This window comes from Halictus rubicundus, chromosome 10, assembly GCF_050948215.1.
Source record: "Halictus rubicundus isolate RS-2024b chromosome 10, iyHalRubi1_principal, whole genome shotgun sequence".
In the NCBI taxonomy this organism is placed as follows: Eukaryota; Metazoa; Arthropoda; class Insecta; order Hymenoptera; family Halictidae; genus Halictus; species Halictus rubicundus.
Genome location: NC_135158.1, coordinates 12972117 through 12996397, shown reverse-complemented (window position 1 = coordinate 12996397; position 24281 = coordinate 12972117). Strand labels below are relative to the sequence as shown.

Sequence of the window (24281 nt, the reverse complement as noted above, 5' to 3'; positions counted from 1 at the left end):
GTCGCTCTCGCAAACAAAAATGTCACAAGTTACTTGCTAACGTATTCGCACTTTAAGAGACAGAGAAGAGAAAGAGAGAGAGAGAGGCAGATAAAGAGGAGAGAGAGGGAGGAAGGAGGAGAAGAGAAGATTGTATGCTCCATCTACCCACGCCAGAAGGCACACGTACCTGAGAATTTTTGGGTTTGGCCGAGAGGTCAAGCGGCTGATCGACTGGCGTCGCGCTGTCCTGGTGAGCCTGTACCCCAACCAGAGGCGCTTCCCTAGGTGGTAGACACCATTGGGGCAGCAAGGTGGGGTAGGTGCCGCTAAGGGCCGCGGCGACCACTGAAGCCGCCATCGGGTCCACCTGGACCGACATCGGTGACTCGGCCGATCGCGAGCTGCTGCTGCTGTCGCTCTGCGGGCTCTGCAGGACCGGACATCGAGGAATGTTATGTTCGTCCGTCGCTCTCGCCGTCATTGGTCGACGGAATTACACGGAAAGGAAACTGATTACCACCGGCGTGGGAGGGAAGAAACGATCATGAAAAAGGGAGACGGCTTCGTCCTACCTGGCCAACACCGTTGCGTTCAAACAGTCCGGTCGGGATCGAAAGATCGAATCCACGATCGAGTTCGCTTTTTCACAAGGCGACCGGCCCGACCGGCCCCGACCTTCGTGAAACTTTTATAAGCTGGACGCGCGAGCGTCAAAGCGATCAAAAGCCGTCGCGGACGGAGCCGTGCTTCTCACGGAATAATCAAAATTTGAACGTTTTGCGAGCCCCGTCCTCGGCTGCGCTCCCGAGCTCGCCCGGCGTTGTCCTTTTCGAGCGATTCGATTGCGAGCGAGCTCTCTCGTTTCGCTAATGCGCTCCCTCGTTCTCCCGGTGCGCACTGATTTAACGCGCGATTCTAGCCCAGCCGAGTCATTTTTACTACTCTTTTTGCTCGCGGGCAAAACAGCAACAAGAAAGTCAATCAACATTCGAGTCTTCTGCCAATCTTTTCGAACATCTATCAATTCACTCGAGGTATACACTGAATTCTCGATATATGTCAACAACACGGGTCTTGCCAGCGTCGTGTATCGCCCAGGAGACATACCCGAGCCGTGTTATGTTTACACTCCTCGGCGTCCCAGGCCCCTCACGGAGCATACTCCGCGGTGGTGGGGATAACGCGACGCTAATCATCCAGGTTTTGGCGACATGTATAGAGAAATTACTGTGTACTCTGAAAAGATTCGATGTCACAGTTACGAGCAGAAACCAGCAAAAGCTGTATCTAGATGGAACTAGATGGAAATGGATCAGAAATAGATCTGTTCGGTTGTTGCCTGGCTAGAATCGGGTTTTAAAGCAGCGCGCGTCGTCGGCCGAAGATGATGATACACACCATGAACGTATGATACAAGCATGGACACGTTACTCGTCTACGGAACAGTACTTACGAGGGGCGGTTGGTCATCGTGCGGCAGCTTGCCGTCCAGGCAAAAGTAACACTTGTCGTTCGGCTTCCAGTCTTCGGGTGGTGGGCTGGTGCGCCTGCCTCCGATCAGATACGGCGCTACCGCGTTCCTAGCCGCCGTGTCAACCTCCCGACACGGCAACCCTGACCTGGTCCCGTCCGAATCCGGAGCCGGTGTCGTCAATATCGTTGGGCCACCTCCAGAACTCGGTGCTTCTTGTAACTCCTCCTCCTTCTTCACTCTCAACAAGCCCTGCGTCACCGGTGTCCGCACCAACGCGACTTCCTCCGTTCGTTCCTGAAACATGCGTCAAACCCTGTCAATCTTGCCCCCAAACGATGCCCTCGTGGACAGTACAGAACGCTGACAACCATAATCTTGCTAGGATCTTGCTCAGGGGAAGGTACTTTCAAAGATAGTTGCTTAGGGGATGCAGGGGTTCGGGCTAGGATGAGATGGTATGAAAGAGAGAAAGGTTTGGAGGATGTGAAAATGACGAATGGCCCCTGTGAAATGGGGTACGTACCTTGGTCCCTTCCGTGTCGGTGGCGTTGGCAGTCGGATAGTCCCTCGCAGCTCGATCCTTTTCCCTTCTGAGAGGACTGACGGGCCTGTCGGCATCCTGATCGAGCTTGAGCCTCTTCTCCGCTTCGTTCTGACACCTTGCGTCCTCCTCCTCCTCGTTTTCTTCGTCGTCCTCTCTGTCGTCGGTGGCACCGTCTCCGTCGTTCTTTTGGCGTTTGCGTCTTCGCCTGGTGGGAATCGTGGTGGTACCGGTGGTCATGGTTGCCGTCGCGTTCGTCGACGCGATCGTCGGTATCGTGCCGGTCGCGGTGCTGTTTGTTGTGATGGTGGCGATGCTGGTCGTTCCCGTGGTCGCCGCCGCCGTGGTCGTCGTCGTCGTCGTCGTCGCTGTCGTCGTCGTCGTCGTCGTCGTCGCTGCCGCCGTAACCGTAATCAGCGACGATGTCTCCGTTCCCTTGGTTGCCGGTTCCTCGCGAGCGACGCCGTTCGGGAACTCGTCCTCCCCGAGCTCGAGCTTGACCTCGTCCGGCCTCAAACGACGCTGGTCCTCCGGCTGGTGATAGTGACGGTGGTGGTCCTGGTGGTGGTGATGGTTTTGCAGGGGGTGCCTTTGCAGGCTCTCCTGCTTGACCAAGCCTGTCGTCGACGCCGTCGTCGCCGTTGTTGCCGCCGCGTTGCTGTTGCTGGTGTTGCTGGTGTTGGTGGTGGTTGTCGCTGCCGCAGCCGCCGCCGCCGACACCGTGCTCGTCGTTGTCGTTGTCGTTATCGTTGTGGGTAGCGAGGTGGTCGCGGGATGAAGCGTGCGCGGCCCAATTTGTTCCAAGTTGCCGGGCACCGGGTCGCAGGACGACGAAAATGCCGGGTAGAGCCGGTGGTGGGGCTGTGCCGTCACTGATTCGCTGCTGCGAGTACCGCTGTACAGAGTGTCCTGATATTGCTTCCATCTCCTACGGCCCATCAACTCCTCCGCTACCCGTTCCAGACCTGCGACACCACCGCAACTACATCAAACAATGACGAGCACCGCCGTACACCGAGACCTATGCGCTCTCTGGCAACAACCCCTTTCCACGCTCCTCCTCTCTCGCTTCTTTCAATGCGTCTGAACCTTTCTTCCGTCAACTACTGCCAGACGGCTCGGTCGCATTCAGACGAGCGGCACGACCCTCGAAAATACCAAAACGAACCGACCGACTCGCATACGCGATCGAACATGGACGATTTTTCTCGCTCGTTTCTCTCACAGTCCGATCGAGCCGTCTCGCAGTACTCGTTCGATGTCTTTATCGTAAAGACAACAGAAGCTACGGACTTTTGTCCATCGATTGTATCAAAAAAAGTACCGGGAGAATGCGTTTTGTCGCAATCAGACAAGTCGAACGGTCGATAAGTGTAACTGCACCTTGTGCCGTCATATGCGAAAGAATAAACTACAAACAGAAAATCTTGTGGCAAGGGATTAAACTACCCGAGTTGCGCAGCGTTTTGAAAGGGTTGTCGAATTGAGCAGGCGCGATACCAAGTGTTCGAAGGATCACGGAAAAGCGAGTTTCTCGCCTGCTACCGTAGAGATCCTCAGACCACGATAACACGTGCAACACGCGTCGATGTTGGAATCACCAAAATCGCATGCCCGAGAAACCGACCGGACGCGGCGGTTTTTTGAAGGACACGGCGCGGCGTGGCGGGCAGCACGCACGACCCAGTATCTGGCAGCGTGTTGCAACGGAAAATTGCGACACACCGAAATCGCCACGGGTTTTTATTACGACCGCGGTTTGCTAATCGGTAATCCGTTGCAGTTTTCCTTCCCCGGGAATTCGAGCAACATTTCGATTCACCGTGGAAATCGCATCATCCTCCGAACGGTCGAAACGTTCACGGAGGCCGAAACGTCGGATCCAGAGCCGGCTGCGCGATAGACGCGGCGATAACGGAATTTTTCTGCTTGCCTTATCCAAAGGCCGAATAGTTGAATGTTATCGTAGTGACGCGCGGCAAGCGTAACTGCCGGTTAGGCGAGGCGACGAAAACCCACGGAGGTTTTAGCAATTTTGCCAGCTGCCGATGGTTGCTGAAAAATTAACGCTTTACCTACCGGCTCAGCAATAGGATCAGCAATAATTGAGCCGTTCAACGCGTGTAAGTCAATTTACTCCCAGATTTTTTGTTTTCGTACCAAGAGAAACGGGTGCTTGATTTATAAGCATTTTTCGAAATTGCAAATTCAATCTACCTAGAAAGTCGACTTCTTTCTTGTTCTTCGACTTTTTACTTTAACACGACGCTTTCTGTCCGAGGAATTACAGAAAGCGACAACCTTTTTGACTTGCACAGCTTGTGCATTGAACGACTTATGGTCTGCCAAAAGTAATCCTAGAAATCCTCTTTTACATTATAATCCCAAATTATTAGATGACGTTACCGGGGGGCAAGTGGTTGAATAGATTGAAAAATCTTTGGCTACGAACCGTAGAGTTTTAAAAATTCTGAAACGATCACGAAAGGGAATATTTTGCAGAAGCGACGGACGTCGTCGCCGAATGGTCAACGGTCGCGCATGGAAACGACGAAGAAGCGGTTTGTCGGAAAGGTAGCGACCGAGGACGCGGAATTGGGCCGTGGCAGAGGCTTCTCGCAGAGTCCCACTTGGAACGCGGCAATTGATTCTAAGCAGACACCCGGTACGGTGGCACGCGTCCCGCAAATGCACCATAACTGTCACGCCATTTGGTCGTCGCGTGTGCCGCGAGCACATGCCAACCGATGAACGTACGTAAATACGTTCGCATGTGCGCGTGGGTTTCGCGTGCGCGAGAAGATCGAGCGCGGTGGCGATTTTTCATGGCGGCCGCCTTTGTTTCTCACCGGGGATTGATTTTGTCGTCCGGCCAGCGCAGGACAATCGTGCCGATTAAAGCCGAGCTAGCGAGCCCGGTGTTCTCGCGGACGCTGGGCCAGGCGAGGCGAGGCGAGGCGTCGCGACGCCACGATTCCATCCTCTGTTCGACCCGTCCTCCTCTACCCGTCCCGACCCGTCGTCGCGTCGTTTGCTCGAGAACCGGGACGAGGGCCTGGACGTCGAAGAATTCGCAGATTGAATCGCGGTCCGAATCAATTCGCACGAGAGATAACCCATGCGACCGATTCTGCGCGCGATCGGAATTCCCGTCTTCCGGTCCCGCCTCTGCGCCGCCGCACAGTGGGGTATTTCATTCGAAAATGCGGCGAAAAGTCCATTCTTGGAACTAAAGCGAAATGAACAACATTTAATGCGCACAGTTGACTTGGCCGTAATATGGTATAACTTGTTTTCATATTTCCCAAGTATAATAAAAACATCAAACACCCTTCGCTACAATTTTTCAGCCACTTCCGATAATCTAGCACAAAAATGTTTCTAGAACAGAACTGAATCAGTATTTAGACATTTCCAAGCTGGAACGTATAAAATCCTCGAAAAAAAGTTTTCTCGCCAAAAAGTCAAGGTCACTTTGATTTTAGAATATCACTAATTCATCCGAGGATGGTGTAGCTGGCTTTAGGACAAATCCGACGACCATATTATGGCCCCGAACCAACAAATAACGCTGGAATAGTTTTTCGGGCCAAATGACAAGACGAGAGGGTAAAAGGAGGTCTCGTCTCGTGTCGTCCCGTTTTGTCTGGTCTCATCTTGTTCCCTCTGCGCTCGCCTCTCGTTTCTTTCGCGAATCTCGCCTCGTCTAGCCGCGCGACGATGATCCCGTCGCGCGTTACGGGAAAGAGGGTACCGGATCGATTATTGACGAACGACGACGCACGGCGCCGCGCCTCGCCTCGCCTCGCCTCGCCTCGCCTCGCCTCGGCTCGCGGCGGCACGAATTTCCAGGTGACGGCGGGAAAAAAATGTCACCGAGCGGCCACGACTAACATTGATCGGCCACGTTGAATTAACGCAGGCTAGGCCACGAAAGGAGCGCGCGCAATGAAAAACATCTGAATAAATTATTATTGTTTGTCGAACGTTTCGAACGAACAGCGAGAACACCCTCCCCCGCCTCTTTCTCCTCCTCCTCCTCCTCCTCCTCGCCCCCCCCCCCGCAACCCCCGCCACATCGCGCTAGTCCATCGCCATCTGAACGACCATTATTTAAACGCTCTAGTTCCACGCAGCTTATCAAACACAGGTATAATGCCGGTTTGCGGAAACGCGGACTCGATCTCCCGACGCAAAACCATGCCGTCAGAAAAACGTACATTATGCTCGAGTCGCGGCCAGCACGCTCGAAACCCCCGGTTCACAACCTGCGAGCCGCGCCAGCTGCTAGCAAAATGCATAATAACTCCACAGTCAATTAGAGCTCGGCCTCAAATAACCATCCTTTGGACTCTTAATGCGCTCTTTGCGCCCCGAAGTTTCGCGAACTTTGCGGAACAGAATCTAGAATCGAATCACCCTGCGTCACCGTCGAGAAGGATTCTTCTAATGTCGTCGGTGACACTAAAGCGGCTATGAATTTCGCTTCTGATTTAACTATGCAGCTTCAATCCAGGCACTGTATCAAATTCTACTGCTGTCTTCCACCTTACACTCGAGTCTAGAAATTTATCCGCATAATTAAGTAGGAACGGGTTGACTTAACTTGAGCCAGAAACATGAAGACGCCGAGGAAAATCCTCGGGAACTTAATGGGATTGTTCTTCTGTTTACAGCTGCTTGAAATGTAGCTATCGCGTGTAATAGAAGACATCGTTTAACACGGTGACCGGCGCGATGGAACTGGATCAAAATGATTGTTATAAAATTAGTGCCACCGGATATCGATTTGTCATTGTCGAAATTAGCTAGATTATAGCGTAAGGTGAGAGCTTCGTTGCCAAGTAAACTGATCTACGAATAATATTCGCGTGGCAGTTCTTCGGTATCGTTTGTGTCTGTGCATCGTGCACACTTTTTGTACATGACGGTTTACTACGTTTAACAAATGGTTTTCGGCTAGGAGCGGCGCGACGCGGCGCAGTTTCGACACACGTGACCAAGCGCGTGGCACGAGTGGGCGTGCTTAGGGTAATTACAGCAGTTTACCCGATCGTGCCCGAACATCGTGAAGCGTCATCGAAGACCGGCCGATCCGTTAATCGGTGTTTTCAAGACTTTCGACGTCCCAGCACGCGTCGCCTCGGCTCGCGTCGTATTTTAATAATTCATCGATAAGAGGAGCGGACGTTGCGCGAACGAATGCAATCGTGAAATACAATAGCCGAGCTCGAGTGTGTCCAGAAAACCTCAAACTTCGCAATGGTATCGAACACGTACCGAGAAAGAGAGACAGAGAGACAGAGAGACAGAGAGAGAGAGAGAGAGAGAGAGAGAGAAAGAGAGAACCGCGGCAATTACACGAATCATCATCTCGCGAGAACGCGCTTGAGCCTCAAGGCTGCGCGCGCAGTGAGTCATGAAAATCTGTCCAGAATAAGGCGATCGTTGCACGAAATTCTTTTTTTCTCCGACCGCGTTAAATTTAGCTTCGTTTCGCGCTGACGTCAAATCCAACTCATCCGCTCCGCGACTATTGCGATACGAGCGAAAACGCGACGCCTTGGCCTGCACGAAACTGAACAAACGGATGCCGGAAACGATGAAATTTCTTTATCCTGCACACTGATTCATCCGCCGACCGAAGTGCGATCGACGACACTGAGCAAAGGCGAAGAAAATAAAGAGGACATTTCTAAGTGACGTAGGAAATTTCTATTTGCACAAAGAACCCGCAGTCTAATTATCAAACAACTTTGAAATATCATTTTCATTCAGACGAAAATTTAGAAGATGCCTAAGCAGAAAAATAGTCTCGACTTTACAGATAGGGTTGCAATTATAGCGAATCGTTTGACAGGAGTTTGTCGAGTCCGGAGAGGAGTATCGGTTTCGTCGGAGGAAGCTGCTTGCGGACGATTAGGCGAGGTCGATTCGCGCTCTAAACGTCGGCGGTAGAAGAAACAATTAACGGAGGATGAATCGAGCAGAGGCCACGATCGATGCACCTTTGATAGGGAGCAGCGCGAGAGTTAAGATTCCCCTTTTTCTTGCAAAGGTCTGATTAACCGCGACCGGGAGAGCCTGTCGCTGTCTGCATCTGCCGGTTGCAGGCGTTGCAGCATCGACGACCTTGCATGTAATCAATGGGCTCGCCGAAGAATAATCTGGTTGGAAAGGTAGTAATCGCGCTTTTTCCTCTCACCGAGTTCTCCGGCGAGTAGGCGGCGAAACACGGGATCCGGATTTCCAAATGAATGAACGTATCTCCCAGCAAAATGCAACGGTACAGCCAGCCGAGTGAAGAAAGAGAAACACCGCTCGAGACACGATGCCGCGGTGTGTTGCTCCGCGCTATGCACCACGTTGCAACGGCACGAGAGGCCGCGTGTCTTTTGCAAGGCGTTCCCGAATGACGTAAACTCGCGTCGAGTCGGATCGAGTTGAATCGAATCGAACCGAGACCGGTCGGAGACGAGTGGATTCGACCGGAGCATCACCGCACAGTCGGCCATTTCTATGTATAAAATGGGTGGGATGAAATCGAAATTTTCGTCTCACGAATAATATAACTAATACCTGATTGGGATAGGCTGAAGAGGACAGATCTGATCTCATTTTTAAAATTAATAACAGTCAGGTATTTCGAAGTATCTTAACGGATTGTTGTAGTACGGGGATTTATCCGTTTCTACTAACAAAAACTTTGATGTTTCTGCCTCCTGCTATAGCTTGATAAACATTTGTAAAGACAGTTTCTTATTCTAGCAAGCAAGTAATGCCAGAATTAGATTCTGCGACCCCAAAAGCCGCTGAAACCGTTCCGTTTCTGGTTGATAATGTATAATTAACAGAGACAGGAATTTTTCATGGTTTCCGCCGATTAACCTGGCCAATCAGAAAAATCCGAGTCACGAGAAATGTGTGTCGCGTATCGCGTTCTATACGGTCGTACGGTCGGACCAGAGACTTGAGACTCTGGCGGCGGTGGCGGCTGCTTGACATTTTCCGTGACCGCTTCTTCTTCCAAAGGACGAGAGGATTCTCTCGGAGGTTGGATATTCGCCGCGAGCCTCTCGTCTCTCCGGAGTCCTTGATCGATTCCAGAAGTAATTAGACGGCACGGAGCGCGGGGCGCACCTTTGGATGAAATTCCAGGCAGGAGGTGCCGAACCAATCTTATCTCGCGTGCCATTTAAGAAGAGGAAGAAGTAGGGCGGATGACCACGCCCGGGATTAAGCCAATGACGCGGACTTGGCACCAGGAGCCTCTCCTCCCGCCTTATAAAACGATTATCCCTCCTCCTTTCGGATTTTCGCCGCGATTAAATTGGTTCGCGCGCAACCAACACCATCGTCGTTGTCGCCGTCGTCGTCGTCGTCTTGGTCGTGGTCGTCGTCGTAGACCGACGATTGCTCCAAAAAACCAATAATGCCGGGCCATTCGGCCAACCAGAGAAACCGAGATGAAAAGAGGAAGAGAGGGAGAGAGAGAGAGAGAACAGGGAGAGCTCGCCTTTAACTGGAAGTGAAGTTTCCAGCGGGATCGAACGACGACGGCCAACTATCTACGTGTTCCAGAATAATAACAAGCGGGATCGCGGTGACGGCGGCGCGGAAAAATTTTCCGGAAGTCCCCGGGGCGGTCGTGTTGGTCGTTCTCTTGATAAATCGGGAATCAAAATGAGGAAGATTCGAGAGAGAAACGAAGGAGAGAATCTACTTTCCACGGGCGTCCTCCGCGAGCCGAGGATATAGCGGCACCATTCTTCAATTCTAAATCGAATGGCCTCGGGGCCCATCCAGCCAATGGCGGAGCCGCAATTTTAGATCCGTGCGCGCTCGCGCTATATTTCCCCTCGTCTCCCGTGTGTCCCCACCCCCCTCTCTCTCTCTCACTAGACCCTCGATCGCTGTCCCCCTCCCCTCTTCCACGGTCCTACGTCTCTTGGTGCTATTCCCTTGGTCCCGTCACTAATCGTCGGCCCGTTTCGACCAATGGCAATCCGGTTTAGACGAGAGTAGAAGGTTAGGAAATGGGTGGTCGGGCATGGTGGGGCCGCAGCTGGCTCTCACGACGCACAAGGCTATCCTTTGTCCGAAACTCGCTTGCGATTCGCCTCTGCACCGCGCGCGCACCGCCGCCGCCACCGCTCTAAGCCTTCAGGACGATAATAACGAAATAATTGCGATAACCGTTCCCTGTTTCGCCGCAGACGAAACCCACGCTTTCGGACGCGAGGTCGCCGAGCGCGTCCGAGTTTCGAAAATCCCCTCTCTGTTTCTCATCGGGGGCACGCCGCGCCGTGCCGCCCGATTTCGATTCCACTCTTTCGTACACCCTCAAAAACGAAAACGGAGCAACGATACCCATCGATGACTCCGCCGGCCGTGTCTTCATCGGGCATTGCACACGGCCCACAACCGTTTTTCATTTCTCCTTCGCAACCTCTAATTAAACACGCTCGTTATTCTACCATTCGATCTTTCCTTCCTAAACGAGCGTAATTCGCGGTTCCAGAGACACGTGGAGAAGCTTAACCCTATAGCATGATTAACGATTTATTTGGTGGTTGATTAGAACTTATTTGTCGCGAAGTTTTACGCCTATGCAGTCTGCGATGGCTATACGTCGACAACAATAGAATTTTGTTTCGGTTTATAGGGTTTTTATGTGAAACAGAAATTGTCTGAGTCGATCGCACGAAGTGGAGGTTAGAGAAAATACGTTTCTTACGGCAACAGTTTCAATAAGTCGCAGATAATCAATATTACTAAATTCTTTTGGAGTGTTCGTCCAGAAATGCATCAAATTCGCAGTCTATTAGCAACGTTAATTAGAAGGTTCTGTTCGAAAGCTTTATCGCGAGTGTGATTCTTATACTGTAAGAGAGAGAGACAGAGAGAGAAAGAGAGATTGAAAATAAAGATATCGGTTTGCTGAATAAAAGGAGCTTCGATCTATCGGTTTACCGGTAGCACGGTAACACGGATCCGCGAAGGAAGGAAGACCGTTCACGGACAACCGGTTTACGCGATTAACGCGAAGCCGTGTATTATTTTCGTCGGTTCGAGGACTCGTTGGCGGCGTCGTGGAAAAAATCTCTCTAAATAGCCGCCTAGTCGACAGTTACTATCGGCGTCGCTTTGTTACGCGATCGCGAGATTCCCATTCACCGGCGAGAGATCGGCCGGTCGTTTTCGCGGCGAGCGAACGAACGAACGACAGAGAACGCGCGCGAGAGATGGATGTCGAAATCCTTCGAGCGTTGCTTGTCTCTCAACAAGGCATGGAACCCAGGCCGTGCCTCATTAAGATCTCGAAACGATGCTTGCCAAAGATAGAGTCCCCGAAGGTTATTCGTTAATTCCACCGATAATATTCGCGCCTCGCGAATATTATTAACGAAACGCTGCGCAGACAGACGCGGAGACCTCGCGTGCATCCGTTTTCGCGCGCGGCCGCGTGTTTCTTTGCATCTCTGTCGACAGGATCGGTTCTCGGGTTTGCCGACAGAGAGAGAGAGAGGGAGAGAGAGAGAGAGATTAGTCTTTTGATCGATCTCTCGTGGCCCGAATCGATCGAGAGAGCCACCGAGGAGAGCGAGGAAAATCCAGCCAGCCGATCGGCGGTCACAAAAGCGCTCGCCGGAACAAACAATGCGCGAGCTCTCGTTGAAAGCAATGCCAGGCCGAAAAGTACCAGCTGCCGAAATTTCTGGTCCCTCGGTCTTTGTCCTTCGGCCCTTTCCATTCGTTCGAACAGTCATCCCGTCGCGGCGGTACCGACCCGCTAGGCAGTCGATGTATTACCGTCGAGCCCGCTTCTTTTTCTTCAACAATGTTCGTCAAGGTGTGCACGCGTCGGTACGTACACAGATCTACGTGAGAATATGTACGAACGTGGGCTGACCTCGCGGACCATTCTTCTTCGTGCCTCTCCTTCTCCTTCTCTCTCTTTCCCTGTCCATGTCTCTCTTTCACGTTCTTTCCCTCTCCTTGTCTAGTTCTCTTTCACACTCTCTTTCTCTCTCTCTCTCTCTCTCTCTTTCTCTCTTCGTCGACCTCTCTCTTTGTCTCCTTCGCCTCTCCACCGTCTCTCCTTGCCCGCGCTCACTCTTTCCCGACGATTCTCCACTGGTATAATGACCTCGGGAATCACTGCTCGGGTCGAACTAATGGAGCGATATCGTGCAATGAAATAATATACTGGAACAATGTGAAATTGCAGCCACGGGCCGCGCCGCTCCTCTCCGCTCCGCGCTCGCCGGAGCTGGTTGAACACGGAGCCTGGAAATTTCAAGAATCGCGCGCGGACTTCCACCGGCTCGCCGAGGCGATCCGAAGCTTAACGGGATTATTCTATCGCGATCCTGCCGGCCAGATAAGCGACGATAAATAGTTCGATCCGGCGAGCGTGCCTCGTTTTTGTTCGCCGATCGGGAACAGCGACGCGGGTTCCCACGAACCCGAACCCGAACCCGGTCAAAAAGGGACCGCGACTTTCGAATCCGCGGAGCAGAGCCAAAAACGACCGAGCAAACCGAGAGAGATCTCCGGTGGCGTTATCAGAGGAACGCGCGTAGGGATATGTAAGTACTTCGGTCGTATTTTAGCTGGCCGAGCGATGTAAGCGGTAATCGGACACCGAGGCGCAAAGCGCAGTCGTCTTGTGACCCATTTATCGTTCTTCGTTGTCTAGTGTTACCCGCGGGAAGATCGTCGCAACGCGTCCTCTCCGGGCTACGTTAAATTCATCGTTGACAAAGAACTGACATTGACGAATTGGAATGCAGAACTGCGACGTCGCGTCGCATGGCCGGAAGCGCGAAGGACATCGGCGCACAGCCGCGTTCAGATATCTGGGACCTTAGCATCCTTTTTCCGGTATTATTTCGACGAACGTGAGCTCCGTCGTCGGCGACGATTCGTTTCCGCCTTCCGAGCCGAACAGTATCTCTCCACTGCGAGATGTTCAGAGATACCTGAATGCCAACTTTGTGCTCGACGAGACTGCGAAATATGCTAGCTAAGAGCCGAGCCGGTTAGAAGGGAACCTCGCGGTGATACGTATGTTGGACACGAATCGCTTCCACCAAAGATGCGACCAGATACGGGCGAGGGAGCGACAAAGACCGAGGACCAGACTCTGCTACTTGCCGATCCAAAATAAATGGCCGCGCTACCATGCAGATGCACCGTTTTTCAAAATTTACCTCCTATCGAGTACTATCAATGTTAAGCACGCGGATCTTAGCACACGAATAACATAAAGCGATAAATAGACCGCGGATCTTTATGCAAAATAAACATTGTCTCTATTTCAAGAGACAGCAACCAGATAGCAATTATTTGAAACAGTTCCAAGTAACTCTTGTTTCGAAATGCATTTACGCATCTTTGCCACAAACGTCTACTCATGATCCCAACAACGTACTTCAAGCTAGATCCAACATCTAAGAAGTCTTCCCAAGATTATTATTCGCAGAAAATGATTGAGCTCCTTATAAACGCAGTGCTGTTAGTGGTTGCTAAAGTGCTGTGGGCAAGTGGTAGATTCCGCCACTGTCTAATCAACGTTCGACTTAGGCCACTGAATTATAGGCATCGTAAACCTCCAGACGATCGGAAGGTCTGCTGAGCGACCTCCTTGAACTCAGCACCCCTGCAGGCCCCGTTAAGGGTGCAGTTCATCCCCACACAAGTGGAATGGGCGGTCGTCCGAGGATTCTAGGTAACTGCCCACGACCGGAAAACTCAGTCCCCTATTTGACTAGATTGTCACTGCCCCATAGTTACTTTTCCCTGCAGAACAAGGTACTCCGGAACATCGTCAGTCAAAAATATTTCTGCACATCCGTTCCTCCGCGTTTAATTGTTCAATGAACTATTCAAATTTATGGTCCACCCCTTTGCGACAGAGAAATTCTGTTCGTCCTGTTAAATAAAAATAATCCAGTCGTATAAACATAGCTGAATCTAGCATAAGATTATTGAGCATTGTAAGGACACAATAATCATTTCAAGTCGAAATAAAAAATACTTTTAGCGAAGGATTGACCTTGCGAATGAATCCTGTAAGAATGGCCAATTTTTGGGAAACGGGGAACAATGCACGACGCTCTGATAATCGTAATATTTGAAGATGAATAGAGGGAAAAGAGGAGAAGGTAGTGATCCAGAAAAGAGCGACGTTTTCAACGACATGTGTATGCAAACAGGAGTGCACGTGTCTGGTAATGGTGGAAACGAGTTTTCGACCAACACTCCCGACGGCTAATATCTTCGTTTCGACGTGGTGGTGAAGTGGAGCTTTGCGCGGATGAAATTCGGACGGCGATCAAAAAAGGACAGATTAAAACGCAACAGATAGTCGACGTTCATCATCGGATTAACCTCTCTCGCGCTCTCTTTCCCAGTTTTTTTTTTTCGCCAGTGGATTTGCGGAACTACGTAAAAACGCGAACTATATATTTATTCTATTATGCATGACTTTCGTTTACCGTTCGTTCCCTCTCTCCACGGTTCTCCGGTGTAACGCGTGCCAATTTAACGTACCATTTTAGTAATACTCGTTTTACGGATTTTCAGGTGCTTCTATCCGCACGCCTCCGCGCCCCGTAGCTCAAAGTTTCATTACTTTAACGTGTTAACCGGGCAAATTCTCGGCCGCGTACATAATTAAATGGAAATGATAACGGTCCGAGTTGGTTCGTCGTAAACGCAATTAAAATATCGTTTACAGAGCCGCCGGTTTTACGACAGTGTTCGGCCCGAATAAATAAGAAAACGAACAATTATCGAAAGTTACGCTTACAATTACCGTTCTGCTAAAAATAACCGACTTTCTTCATCGAGACAATACAATTTGAAATACAGTTTATATTTCAAGAGCGTCTTCGTAAAGAGAATAAGAGATTTGAAATCGGCCATTCTGAATTCGCGCCATAATCGCGTTGAGACATCACCCGCACCCTCGTTTTCCCTTCGTTCACATTTATCCTTCGATTTTGTTCGATTATAGTTTTTATTTCTTTCCGTTTTTTATTGGTTTTCAATTTTTTGTTAGTTTTTAGTCCCAGTCTCAGTTTTCGTCGTTTTATTCAAGGCCAGTCGTCGTGACAATAATTCCGGCCTTTTACCTATCACTTTATCTGCTGACAATTACTCGAACATTAGAAGTAGACAACTGAGAGTAGAATAAAAAATTATCTACAACGATACAATCTACTAACAGGTCTTGACAAATTATCATTTTTAAACAAAGTACAAGCTTCTGCCAGATACAGCATAGTAATTACATACCGTCTGGTATCTTAAGTGTTAAATATTTCCTTCTACGTGTTTAAATGTACATTCGTTTTTACTTGTATGTTGTAAATAATAATCGTTTCACCAGTAATAATTATTGGTGTTACAGTCAGGCAGAATAATTGTTCAATAGTTTAACAACCAACGAATGCGATCACTTACCCTGATGAACACAGTGAAAAAAGACCGAAACAGTTTCGCGACAATCCGCGTCCTTCGAACTGATAATTTTACCGATAAATTCGCGAAAGATAGGCGCTTGCATATTTTAAACGCACGGCACGAACAATTCGCGAAATATTGCACAAAAACAGTCGCTGGTTCCGGCTAAAATATGTTAAAAACTTTGCCCGCTACACGAACTGTTGTCACAAAAAACCTAACCACACATAACCTCACTTTTCTTGATGCACCGATACCATACACCGAGTTTACCGCGAAAACAATACTAATGTCAAGAATGACCTGTGGAAAATTCAGATCTCGATCAATGGCGACCAGAACGCTAAAGCCCACCTATCGGAAGTCGACGACATTGATCATAGTATTTCCCATAGACATACGACTTCTTAACCAATTTTTCGAGTGTTTCAACTGATACAATTTATCTGTGGGATACGTCGCCTTGTAGCTTGTAAAATGTTCTTTCATGTCGCATATTAATCTTAATAGATCGATTGTAGATTACTTCTGGTATTTTCCTGGAAATAATTATAGGTACTTTGAACTTCGCGCACTTTTTGAAAATAGGATCCAAAGCGACACAAGCGGTGAATATGCGCAGAACTGAAGACAAAGGTGTCGTGTCAATACGTGCTGCACGAGGAGACGACAAAAATAGTTGAATTGAGGGTAATTATCTCGTTGAGATCACGATATTCTACCAATTTTGAGACTTAAATGTACGGCGAATCTAATCGCGTACTCGTTCTGTTGCAGGAGTAACGTAACTCGGAAAGTGGACCACACGGAGTCAGCTGGCGGTTCGCGGAAGCTGTTTGCCGATCCCTATCGTCGATTTCAGATTCGATGATACCAATTCGATCATCCTGATTCCGTAGAAGCGATTCCGTAAGCAGCAGTGGTAAGTTCTCAACTCTGTTTTTGGTTAGTTCATAACCTCATTTGTCGATATATTTCCGATGTTACGTGGTGTCCCGCGGTTTCAGCTTAGAACAATTTAGAGCGTTCGTTGGAACATGAAAATCGAAAGATGACGCGTTAAAATTAATCCAAGACGGCACTGCCAGCGGGAAGAAGCGTAAGATTTTCAAATTAATTAGCGCGTTCGTTAATTATTACGCAATGCTTGCTCGCATAATTACTCAGCAAACTTAGGTCGTCGCAACAAGTCGACAGGAGCGGGGGTGGTAGCCATGTTGATTCTTTTCGGACAGAATTGCTCGTTCGGATGGTTTAACGAATAATAATAATGTATGAACGCGAATATGGTGGAGAGTTTATCGAGATTTTTTCCATTATTCGGGACTTGTTGGACCGTTTGATATAGGAGTTAAATGTCCGCGTAATTGCCTCTTTGGTAAATGATTTTTATGGACACGCGGATATGCATAAACATCCGCAGTTTATTTATCGAGCTCCGCTGGATGAATGTAGGGTCATTTTGTCCCACCGAGTGCAACACTCGACTGTTGTTAAATCGGTTTTTATCATTGTAACGTAAACAACGACGCATCTACTCTGCCGGAGCAGCACAGGATAGGATTTAAAGCGAACCGTTTAGCGGTGTAGTGTTCGTAAGAGTCTCGAAATTTATGACTCGAATGCGTTATCCAAAATGGCGTGCAAAGTGCAAATTGAAAGGGGAGACAGTTTGTTTTCCGAGTGGCACGCGCGTCAAAGAAAAAAGCAACTTTATCGCGGCTGAAAATACCATTTTCACCGGGATTTTCTGTTTCTTTTTAATTATCAAATTTAATCGGAATATACCGGACAGAAATTCGATATCAAAGGGCTCGAAAACTATCTAGCGCGAAAAGTTGACGACGCGTTCAAAGCGCACGAGGTTAAATAATACGTGAAACGTGTAATTCGCGGGCGCGCACGGCTGATAAAACGAAAAAGGGCTTGCCTCGTGGCAGAAATAATTTGTCAAGTACAAAAGGGGACAAAATTACCGGTGTCCGATATGAATTTTACAACTAACGCAGCCCAGCGACTGCTCGTCGCGACACGCCTGTGTGTTATATTTTACAAGAAGACCGATCGTTAATATCGTTCGTTGATATTAATTTCTGTCAAGCCTGATAATTATCTGACAGGCCGCGCGATCGTTTAATAGATTATTATGCGCTTCCATCCGGACGTTAACTCATTTTCCGCGTTTTAAAAAACCAGCACGGATGCGGTTCGTTATTAATTTTCCAAATTGTTTACACGCGATACCGGGGTCCCGCTATTCAGCTGAACGAAAAATACACGTTGGAATATTTATGCTCGTCAAAGTTTGCGATTCGTACTCTTTCCATCGTTCCGTCGCCTCGTCAACCAAAAAATATTCTCGCCTCGCGTTTTCTCGCTGCTTTCCCGATTCCATTCTCCTATCGTAGCGAGCTCGGGAGTTGGCACAGTCATCCGCTGATTGGCCGAAAATATTATGGACGTGGCTGGTGCACAGACACATGGGTAGAAACCACCCACGTTACCCTCATTAAACGGTCACACGAATCGGTCACGGTGCTGACAGATGAAGTTTGACAGACGAGTAATTAGATTGAAAAAAATTCCGTGATGGAACAAGCGAAGCGATACGAGTACCGTATCTTCCCACAATAATCTTTTGAAATCTGATTGCTCGTTTGGGAAACTTCCCTTGCAAGTTTTTCGGGAGCGGGTAATTTCGGAGATGTTTCTATATTTTCGTACCGCCTGCGTGTCAACCGGTAAACTCTCAACTATGGCATCGAGTCGTTCGCGAAGGGTAACCGGAAAATCTCGTACCCGCCGGTGGCTCTCGTACCCGCGTCATTGTATCGCGCACTCGAGACCGCCAACGTACACTCTTTGAAGGCTTTGAAGTTTTTTCGGGAGGCGTATACACCGAGGCGTCGGAGGGTCGCGGCGAAGACAAAAAGAAGGTGTCGCGTAATTTTCGACAATTTAACTTTGGCCTCCCTTCCTCCCACGGTGGCTCTCGCTCCTCGTTCCTCCCGGTAGACCACGCAGAGGATCGCTCGGCATTTCGCCCCCACCGAGGCACCGTTCTTGTCGCGTCCGCCCCTGTGTGCCACTCGCCCCCACCCTCGTTTCGCCCTCGTCTCGCTGGCTCGCGCCCCTCAACCCCTCTCGCCGTGAGTTCTCGGCAAGCCTCGCCTCGTCGAAGCGAGGTCAATCGACGGAGAGGGCTGAAGACGGCCCCCACCCTTCGCCGCGAGCCTCCCTACCACGGCTACTCAATATCGTTTCATTACGCACCCTGCTCCGCCATACCCATCCTCCGGTTCGCTACCCCCTCGGCCCGCGACCCGCCGCCCACGATGCGCCTGCACCGTCACCCGCCGCTGCACCCTCTCGCCTCTTTCTCTTTCTCTTTCCTTCCCTTCCCTTCCTTGCCCCTCGACACTCTTCCGCCCCTTGGTCCCTCGGTCCGCACCCCTCCGCGTCCCTCGACACCCTCGCCACCGTACTTTTCCACCTTCTCCTTCGGCTACGACGGCTTCGGCTTCTCCTCTCGCCACGCCGCCGACGCCGCCGCCGCCGCCGTTTCACCCCACACGTCTCTTCGCTCCTACCCCGACGACGAAACACGAATGCCCACGAATTTTTATTGTTACTTCTCGCGCTGCTTCCTCTCGCCCTTACCCCCCCCCTCCTCTCTCTCGCTCGCTTTTTTCCTCTCTCTTTTTCCAGCGAGCTCTCTCGCTCTCCCTCTCTCTTACGACCTTTTTTATGCGCCTTTTAACGATCAGCAGTAACTGCACCCACCCGAACATTCCTCCTCCCCGTCCTCTCGGCCCCTCGCCACCGGGCCCGGCTCTTCCCTTGCGTCTTAGAGGCGAGCGTTTCCGCGGAACGAGGGGTGTGAGTGCACAATGGGGAAAAGAGCGGAAAAATGTACTTTGCGAAGTGTTCGTTTATCTTGGGAGATGCGCCCGCCGATGGAGCAGGACTCTTTTCTTCCAACTTTTAAACTATGCGCGTTCTTTCTCTCTCTCTCTCTCTCTCTCTATTTCTTTTTCTCTTTCTAACACTGTCTCGATCATCGACGATAATTTTCCGTTCATCGAGACTAGATTCGTTTCGAGCACCGTTTCGCCACCGAGTCAGCTGAGAGTGTTGCGCTCTCGGTCGGGCACGTGGACGCGCAGGATTTTCGAAAGCGTGGCAGCAGCGCGACACCCCGACAACACTGTACCCGACAATAAGCGCACGTAGACACACTGTAGAGATCACACGTACTGTACGGAGTATACGTACTCTGCGTTTACGTCTTGTCGCTCCCGCTAATTTCCCTTATCGGTTTGACGATGATGCGCGCAGGCATCGCTACTGCCAGGACTCGCAGCGCGAGTCGAAGCTTCCATGGGACAGCGTGGACTGCGATGGGAAGAACCGGTGGTGGCATCGGTTCGCCGGCGAGTCCGGTTGTTCCATGATCGCGACACGCACGCACGCACGCACCGATCTCGCTGAGGATTACGCGTGCAAATAATCCACCGGCGAGAGAGGATTACGTGACGCGCGGGGGCTTCTCGCACTCGGAAATTTGGAAAAATCCCGCGCGGCCGATATCGATCATCTCGCGTGCAACACGTGCAACGTAACAGGTCGCGATGCCAGTGGCCGGATGCGTCGCCAGAACGGGGCGGTCGCCGATCCGTTTTCGCCGCGGACGAATCACATCCCGACACGAGAGACTACGACTACTCTCTTCAAGGAACAACACCATACGGACACTGTGACCGCGACACTAGACAGATCCGGTGGAGGTTGATCATCGGGTCACACACAGGGCACACAGGACTTCGAAGCCACGTTGTTGCGCCACCACCGTTAAACTGGCACTGCTCTTACTCTCTTTCTCTCTTTCTCTCTTTCGCTCTGTTTGTCTCTTTCTCTGGCGCCGATGAGACCGAGCCACCACTCGACAGTCGAGGTGCGAGACTCGAGGCTCGAGGCTCGATTTCAAGGCTCGCTCTCTCTGCTACCCTCCGTCACCGTTTCTCGAACGCGTACTGGTCGATCTCCGAAGATCATGGAAGTCTCGAGAGGAGTAGCGCACCACCGGCGGCGGTGGCGGAGGTCTCTAGCGCACACACGCGACTAATACTCGGGGCCGTCTCCTCTTCTCGCTCGTTCCCTTCCCGTACACACCGGCCGTTCCGTTTCCGCTTTCTCTTTCTCCTTTTCTCCTTGCCTCCTTTTCTCGGGGGGGAGTAGAGCGTACCGGCAGCCACTACCACCTTCCTTTTTAGAATCTTCGCCGGCAGCGGCAGAGTAGGAGAACCGATCGCGAGGAAAAAACGTAGTAGGAACACCGGGGGTTCCGGGAGAGGAAATCGAAGGACGGGGGCGGGCAACGAGGAAATGGGGAAGGGTCTTGAGGTGGCGGAAACCGGGGGAAGGGGGGGAGGGGGGAGGGTGGAAGGACTCGCGAAAATTTCTCGACCACCAGCGGCAGCTGCGTTCCGAAATGAGGAGAGACGCGAACGTGCCGGAGCGAGAGGCAGGAGGAGGCGAGACGAGGCGAGGCGAGGCGAGGCGAGGCTGACGGAGGACTCGAGGGGGCAGGGGTACAGGAGGACGAACGGGGGCGGCGGACCAAGGTAACGGAAAGGGGATGGCCCGAGTGGGGGATGAAGAAGAGGCGGCGGGACGAAGGGTGAGATTACGAAAGTGGAGGAAGAAACGTAACGGCGAGTGCACGCAACAGCAGCGCGCGTGGAAACGCGCCTTCTACGAGTAGCAGAGAACTCTCTTCTCTTGACGGACTAACCCGAAGGCGGAGAAGAAGGGAGGAGGGAGTGTAAGAGAGAGGAAGAAAGAGAGAGAGAGAGAGAGTGCAGGGGCAGTGGGAGGACAATGGTGGGGGTGTAAGCGACGAGCGGGCAACAGAGGGATGTGGATCCGCGAACAGGAAAGAGGGAGAAGGACGAAGGGAGGCAGTAAGAAGAAGAAAAGAAGGTTTCGGGCGGCGGCCGGGATAGCTTGGTTGTCTGTGGTCAAGGCACGCAGCTTGTGCAGTATTCTCTGCGCGCTTGACTCCCGTGTGTACGACTCCGGTGCGTTCGTGGTGGTGGTTGCCGGCGGTGGTGGTGGTGGTGGTGCGGCGGCGGCGACGACGATAGGGGTAGAGGCGCCGGCGTATTAAGGGTGCGGAAGGGTAACAAGTTGGTATGCGAACCCGATTTTACTATTAATCTTTCTTCCCGAGCAATTTTCGCCGGTGAACCTAACCGCGAGGCGCGACCCGATCGATGAACGAAATTTTTCCAACCTTCCGAGATTCTTCCCGCAACACCGGGGAACAAAGAAACGATCTTATTCTCGCGATCGTTAATTGTCTCCCGTCCAAAAAGATTGCCTCTGTTGTCTCTTTATCGTCGAGCATCGCTGTACGGGCGAGAGAGTCCACGGGATTCATCGTATCGTTCGCAGCTGCGACGGCAACGGAAACGGCAACAGCGAAAATAGTCCGTGGAAAGTGCACGGAGAGAGAGAGAGAGAGAGAGAGAGAGAGGCGAGGATCGTAAAATTTACCAATGCATAGAAAGAGGTACACGCGCGAAATATCGCTATGTTTCTCGACAGCATGCAACCACCCTGTTGAACGTACGGACACGAGTAGGAGTCACGCCTGGCTCACAGTCAACCAGGATTCGGCGTTTCGGTTCGCAACAGGTCTCACCACCGGCGTTGCTCCTCTCTCTCTCTCTCGCTCTCTCTCTCTCTCTCTCTCTCTCGCTCTCTCTCTCTCTCTGCCTCTGTCTCTCCTTCTCCCTCTCCCTCCCTGACCCCTATATCTCTCTCTCGTTTCCAACCCTCATCCTCTCGCCGACCTACCCTCTCTTTCTCTATTTCTATCTCTACCGCTCTCTTTCTTTCTCTCTCTGCCTATCTTTCGTGCACACCTACAAGCGGACACTGTGCTCGCGCTCCTGCATTTATACGCGTATCCTAGACGCGTATTCGGCGCTCCGCCACGCGGGGAACGGCGTGTGTATGTGGTTCGCGTACGGTGCATATGGATCGAAGCTATAATAAATCTATGGTTCGCCTATATGCAATTTCGAGGGTGATCATTTCGGGGGTTCGCGTTGCCGCGACGACAGCATTTGAAAAATGCGTTTCGTCCGGTCTCGTCTGGTAGACGCGTCGAACGGAGGGTTCGTCGCCGTAGTTAAAGCCGGAGTCTAAAAACGAGCGGCGGTCGTTAAACGAACGGCGTCGCTCGTCCTTGTTTGCTCCGGTACGGAAAACCATGGTACGCACGGCCTAGAAAGGTACCGTGAGTCGCACGAAGGCGCGCGTTTCAACTCACCGACTACGAAGACCATATTCTTTGTCCATCGCAGCAGCTCCCGTCGGATGTGTTTGCGTTCCTGTATGCAGCGGGCATAGGGGCAATCCGCCATTTTTGAAATCACATCTTAGAATGTGTGTGTGCGCGTGCCGGCCGGGTGCGCCTGCCTCGTGTTCCCGCGTGGATATCCACCCCCTCCGCCACCGGCCGTCCTCCGTCCTCGTCGTCGTCGTCGTCGTCGCCGTTGTCGTCCTCGTCCTCGTCCTCTCGCTCCCCCGCCCCTTGCTCGTCCTCTTCTTTCTTCCCTCGGTTGACCGGCTTTCTCGATGTCCCCCTCCCGGCTGCGTTCGTCGTACTTTTGTCCGGGTTTCTCTGTCGTTTAACAAGCGCCTCGAATGCGTTGCGTTCTCGAACGCGAAAGCGGTGAGGACGCGAGGGGGCAAAGTAGCGTGTGTGTGCACACTGACGCTCTAACGTGCGCGCCGGTTGCGACGTCACGCGTGACGTAGCGCGCGCCAGGAACGAGTCAAATCGTCGGGAGCCGATGACGGTGGGAGCCCGATGATGCCGGCGACCCTCCTCGTCGCGGAGGTCTTGGTCTTGGTTTTGGTGGTGGTCGTGGTCGTTATCCTTCTCGTCCTCGTCCTTGTCTTCGTCCCCCGCCTTCTCCTCGTTCGTTCGGCTCTCGTGGCGTTCGTCGTCGTTGTTGTTGTCGTCGTCGTCGTCGTCGCGGTCGCCGTCGTCGTCGTCGTCGTTGTCGTCGTCGTCCTCGCCGGCGTCGTTACGTCGGCTGCGGCGGCGCTTGTTCGCGTTTGCGAGCGTCGGAGGGATGGCGAGCCGACGGCAGCGACGGTGACGGTGGCGATAGCGATAGCGGTGGCGGTGGCGGTGGCGATAACGGTGGCGGCAACGGCGGCGATGCTGTCGGGGTAGGGATGCGAACGCCGAGAAACGACTACTCCCTCGTGCTGAGACAGGCTTACGCCACGGGAACGCACAACACACGTGCACGCTTGCGCCCTGACCGGTGCGAGAGTGCAGTCTGTTGCCGACGCCAGCAAATCTTCCCGAGTCCTTCCACTTCCGTGTCCTCCGGTCCGAGTTCTCGCGAGTTCGAGTCCTCGAGATCGCCTTACGAAGATCGCAACCGGTTCAGCGTCACCTGGAACAGTCACCAAAAAAAATTCTTCATTGATCATTTTGTTTCTCTCTTGTCAGATAAGAAAATTCGGAGATAATCGATCGTTCGATCTCGCATCGGATTCCCGCAGAGTTCTACATATGTACAGGTATGTGGGTGCTCGTGCATAGGCGCTCCGCTCGTCGTCGTGTATCGCAAGTGGAAAAGGATCCATTGCGCCAGACTGTGCGTTCCCTTTCGCGGGAAGCGGGACGCGGGAAGGGAGCGGACGGACAGCCTGTGTATACTTTCGTCGAGAGGAGAGGATCGCGACACCTGCGTGGAAAAGGCAAAGGGTGCCGGCCCCACC

At 51.7% G+C, this 24281-nt stretch overlaps 1 protein-coding gene across 5 annotated transcripts in view; it reads right to left on the bottom strand.

The window, feature by feature from the left end:
- Eip93f (Ecdysone-induced protein 93F) overlaps positions 1 to 22948 on the bottom strand; it is a 37302-nt gene extending 14354 nt beyond the window's left edge. For 2 of the 5 annotated variants that reach the window (XM_076795647.1, XM_076795651.1), the window contains exons 1-4: positions 22810 to 22948; positions 1980 to 2962; positions 1436 to 1750; positions 170 to 409 (exon numbers count right to left, since the gene is read on the bottom strand). In XM_076795647.1, coding sequence (XP_076651762.1) covers positions 170 to 409; positions 1436 to 1750; positions 1980 to 2962; positions 22810 to 22903 — 1632 coding nt within the window. In that variant the 5' untranslated portion in view covers positions 22904 to 22948. Of the gene's footprint in view, positions 1 to 169; positions 410 to 1435; positions 1751 to 1979; positions 2980 to 19745; positions 20763 to 22809 lie in introns of those variants that run through there. The other 3 variants (XM_076795648.1, XM_076795649.1, XM_076795652.1) reach the window with 3 other exon arrangements.
- Positions 22949 to 24281: the final 1333 nt, after the last annotated feature.